The following is a 5308-nucleotide window of genomic DNA, read 5'->3' as shown; positions in this document are numbered from 1 at the left end:
CTGTGTACAGTGACTAAAAACAAATTGACCTGTGTACTTCGACTAAAACCAAATTGACCTGTGTACAGTGACTAAAAACAAATTGACCTGTGTACTTCGACTAAAAACAAACTGACCTGTGTACAGTGACTAAAATCAAATTGACCTAAGTATAGCGACTAAAAACAAATTGGCCTGTGTAGTGATTAAAAACAAATTGACTTGTGTACAGTGATTAAAAACAAATTGGCCTATGTACAGAGACTAAAAACAAATTTACCTGTGTACAGCGACTAAAAACAAACTGACCTGTGTACAGCGACTAAAAACAAACTGACCTGTGTGCGGCGACTAAAATCAAATTTATATGTGTAAAGAGACTAAAAACAAATTGACGTATGTAAAGAAACTAAAAATAAATTGACTTGTCTACAGTGACTAAAACAAATTGACCTAAGTACAGCGACTAAAAATAAATTGTCCTGTGTAGTGATTAAAAACAAATTGACTTGTGTACAGTGATTAAAATCAAATTGGCCTATGTACAGAGACTAAAAACAAATTTACCTGTGTACAGTGACTAAAAACAAATTGACCTACGTACAGTGACTAAAAACATATTGTCCTATGTACAGTGATGAAAAAGAAATTGACCTTTTTACAGTGACTAAAACAAATTGACCTGTGAACAGTGACTAAAAACAAATTGACCTGTGTAGTGATTAAAAACAAATTTACTTGTGTGCAGCGACTAAAAACAAATTGATCTGTGTACAGTAATGAAAAACAAATTGACCTATGTACAGCGAATTAAAACAAATTGACCTGTGTACATCCACTAAAAACAAATTGACCTGTGTACAAGGACTAAAAACAAATTTGCCTGTGTGCAGCGACTAAGAACAAACTGACCTGTGTACGGTGACTAAAAACAAATTGACCTATGAACAGTGACTTAAAACAAATTGACCTGTGTAGTGACTAAAAACCAATTGACCTATGTAAAGTGACGTCGAAACATGTAGAGTCGTCAATTTTTGAAGGCCATAGATTGGCCTAAATAAAATGTTTTTAATTGTGTACCAGTTTAACGTTGAATATTATTTATGATTTTATACTATATATATCTCGTTGAACAAAATAAATCAACAAAAAAAAAAATATTGTACGTTATACACAGTTAAGCTTAACGTCAATCATTATTGTACCATTTCTACTGATTTATGACACATAGTATAACTTGTACCAGTGGCTTAGGCTTAGATAGAGAAGATTACTCACAATAAAAGTTTATTTGTTTGTTTTGTTTTGAATTTCGCGCAAATCTACTCAAGGGCCATCTGCATTAGCCGTCCCTAAATTAGCCTAGAGGGAGTGCAGCTAGTCAACAAAACCCACAGCCAACTCTTGAACTATTCTTTTACCAACGAATAGTGGGATTGACCGTCAACATTATAACGCCTCCCCAGATGAAAGGGTGAGCATGTTCGGTGAGAGGGATTCGAACCCGCGATTCGTATATTAGGAGTCGAGTGCTTTTTGTTTTTGCAAGCTAACTATTTCCATACAACATATTTTACAAACGTGTCTGTTGAACGATAATGGTTATAAAAAATATAAGTCTTTTTAAAACTATTATTAAAATACTGAATAGTAAATATTATTAATCATGCTACTCCCATGAACACTCATCTACTGCCGATCGTTATTTTAATGCTGTATCAGAAGTTATTAAAATAGAATTAAATAACTTGATCTATAGAATTACCTGTCTTTCTTTTCATAAACTGGCCTGAGAGTGAAAATATTTAGTTGCTAGATGTCATAGTTTTTTACTAAGGGAAACAGGTGTCCAACTTTGTACAACCCTATTAATCACGCCGCAACAGTTTTTGCTATATATTGTAGTTATTGGTAATAAAGTTATTTAAAATGTTTGTTAAGAAATGGTGTCAGCCTGTACCACATTCTTTACGGAGTAAAAGTGCTAGGAAAAAGATTGAAGACTTATCACAACAACTTACTTTTATGGTTGTGGATTTTAATATAGCGTTGTCATACATATTTCTTAGCGATTAAGAAAATCTCTGGTAGAAGAGGGTTAATATAAGGTCAGTATAAATAAGCAGCAAACTATATGAAAAACATCAATTATATCGATGTATATAACCTGAATGTAATAAGGTAATACACTTCAGAATGTCCATTTGATTATTTGATGCCTTTCTAGGTTCCAAGAATCTCGAGTGGTCCAGACGTCCATCACTTCATTCTAGGGTCTGAAGGTAAGACGTCCATCAGTTCATTCTCGGGTCTGAAGGTACTTGTAATCTGTTTTATTGGAGTGGATCGTGCATAACAAAGGGTCTGAAGGTACTCGTAATCTGTTTTATTGGAGTGGATCGTGTATAACAAAGGGTCTGAAGGTATTCGTAATCTGTTTTATTGGAGTGGATCGTGTATAACAAAGGGTCTGAAGGTACTTGTAATCTGTTTTATTGGAGTGGATTGTGTATAACAAAGGATCTGAAAGTACTTGTAATCTGTTTCATTGGAGTGGATCATGTCTAATTTGTTAAAAAATCTAATTTCGAACAAACTATTTTCAACTTCTTCAAGCCAAGCCCTACATGAATTTAGTTTGAAAAGAAAGGATAATTGCAAGTAAAATAATTTTAACTACTTTCATACCAAAGACCCAATAAGTTTAAAGATTAACTTTGTGTCGAAGTAAAGCAGTTCTCTTCCACAATACCCCCAGTGGTACAGCGGTATGTCTGCAGACTTATACCGCTAGAAACCGGGTTTAGATACCCGTGGTGGGCAGAGCACAGATAGCCCATCGTGTAGCTTTGTGCTTAATAACAAACAATGACTCTTCCATAATGATATACTTTTTAATATTCTAAGCATGTATTCAATTAAACATATCTGAAACTTCTGAAAATCGTACAGAGGGTACCTTATTATTTCTAATCCTTTTATAGGCTTGATATACTTATTTCTTTGGTATAATGACTTTTTAAATTAGTAACTGTAGGAATATACGTTTTTCACTATTATTTTCCACTGAAGTGGCTTCTTATACAAATGAGCTCTATTTTTTCATCGTTTTATGTTATACGAATTTCAGTCTGTGGACAACGCTCTAAGCAGGTTTATGTTTAGAAAATAATTAAGGTTAAATTTAAAAGTAACCAAAAAAGTTGTATAAACACACATTATAGTGGCATTAGTTGTAACAAAAATAACAAATCTGATTTGTAAAGTCCCAAATCAATGGGTACTCTCTACTATCATATACATTTTAAAATGTTTTTGTTATTTTATCATTGTTATTATTCGGAATCTCTGACAATGTTCCTATTCACTAATGCCTTTTTTTACCTCCACAGGTACGCTTGGAGTGATTACAGAAGTAACACTTAGGATATGTCCTCTACCTGAATGCAAAAGATACGGCTCGTTTGTATTCTCAGATTTTGAAACCGGAGTGGCGTTTATGAGAGAAGTTACTAAACAAGTATGTAATGGTAACTTTTATAAAAAAACATTTCAGTAAATTTGCTTAATATAAATTCATACATTATAGCATAATAAATTTATGTTCATTGTTGTTTCGAAATAATCTTTATAATTAAACTTTGTTTATTCATTGTATAACCATTACTTCGATAAATTATTTTTTGAGGTTCGATAAAATTACACAATCAGTCTAATGATGTATACTGTTTAAGTCATCAAACCTTATGAGATAATGGGCATAATAAAACACCACAGCAAGATTTATAATACTGTTTGTTACCAAGCCACTCTTTTTGTGATCTAATTTCATATCTAATATAGATAAAATTATGAGGGTGCACCCACCTTTATCTGTAGGTCTTTATATAATTAATGATGAAATATTCATTTCAACTAAACTAATTCTACAATTCTAAAGAATATAGTTTTGTAAGAAAAAAACACCATTCGAAATATAAAATATATGAAACTAGAGACAAAATTTGGTTGAAGACCGAGAACTAGTAAAGGAATTATAAATAACTGAAAACTAAAGAACCAAAAAATGAATATATTAATCACAGGAAACCATAAAAATTCAAGGTATGTATAAGTGATTAACTATTCAATGCTGATATTGTGAATTTTTCTCTCTCTAGTTTTCTGTTTTAATGTCTGTAATCTGTTGTTCACTCTGAGTTCTGGTCCCCAGGCGATTCAAAAGTAAGCTTGAAGGTTTATAACACTATAACTCTGGGTTTGATCCCCTCGACGAACACAGCTCGGATGGTCAATTGTGTAGCTCTGTGCTAAAATAAACAAACAAAAAATAAGTTTCCTGTCTCTAATTCTCTCTATATTTAGCCCTATCTTTAATTTTCTGGATCTCGTTCTTTGTATTATTGTCTTAAATTTGTCTATTATTTTCTATTTGCTGTTCTCAGTATATATTTATATGTATATCATAAAATGTGTTTTCTCAGTATTTTGTTCGATACATTCACTATAAAGCATCATTTTCAGGGACTTAAACCAGCTTCTATTCGTTTAATGGATAACGAACAACTGATGTTTGGTAAGTCTTTTTTGTTTGTTTGTTTTTCGTTAAGGAAAGTAATGAAAAAAAATACGACAACTGTATTCAAATGCAGTTAGCTATAAAAATAAGAGTAGCAGTTGATAAGTTCATGTTTTCTTGTGAATAAATCCTCCACACTGTGTATATCTTGTTAAAAAGTGGACTGTCTCTTAAAAGACTAATTATAGAGTATTGACTAGCTTTTGACAAACTCCAAACTTTCAATGTCAACTTAGTAGTATAGTCTTAGATTGAAAGTTTCGTAGTTCTTCATTTCCTTGATGGTCCTATTTACGTTCGTCAGGATCTTTATAGCTTTAATCCTCTTAGTATAATTTCAAAAGTGTTGGGATTTACACTAGTTTCGTTATTTCTGAGATTTATGATGTATCTTTGAAATAAATCTATAAAATTTAACACACATAAACTTTATCACATCACACTCACGTACTGCTATTGCACTTTCAATCGAAAACCATGATTACAAGATTGTGATATTTTTTAATGTTTGAAACTTTCTTTTGAACCAAATTTGTTACAAATTACAAGAAATGATTATATTCGTTTGACATCAATGTTTTTCCCTTTTCTTCAGTTTCTTTGTATTTTTGTTAATAAACATAATAATAAAAAATGTTAATTGTGGTAAACGAAATAATAATTTGATCTAAGTAAGAGTTTTTTTTTTTCCTTTCCGGTTTGTAAAAAATCCTTACGTGATAGAAGAAAAGAATCTTATTTTCAAAA

The 5308-nt window shown here is 31.5% G+C and overlaps 1 protein-coding gene across 1 annotated transcript in view; it reads left to right on the top strand.

Moving 5' to 3' along the window:
• The window catches only part of LOC106468716 (alkyldihydroxyacetonephosphate synthase, peroxisomal-like), a 51303-nt gene that overhangs the window by 31980 nt on the left and 14015 nt on the right, over positions 1-5308 (top strand). Inside the window, exons 10-12 of the mRNA XM_022397913.1 lie at positions 2210-2264; positions 3375-3502; positions 4507-4575. Coding sequence (XP_022253621.1) covers positions 2210-2264; positions 3375-3502; positions 4507-4575 — 252 coding nt within the window. The remainder of the gene's footprint in view (positions 1-2209; positions 2265-3374; positions 3503-4506; positions 4576-5308) is intronic.

Source organism: Limulus polyphemus, unplaced genomic scaffold (assembly GCF_000517525.1).
Source record: "Limulus polyphemus unplaced genomic scaffold, Limulus_polyphemus-2.1.2 Scaffold91, whole genome shotgun sequence".
Lineage (NCBI taxonomy): Eukaryota > Metazoa > Arthropoda > Merostomata > Xiphosura > Limulidae > Limulus > Limulus polyphemus.
The sequence above is the reverse complement of the archived record's forward strand: the minus strand, read 5'-3'. Positions and strand labels throughout refer to the sequence as shown.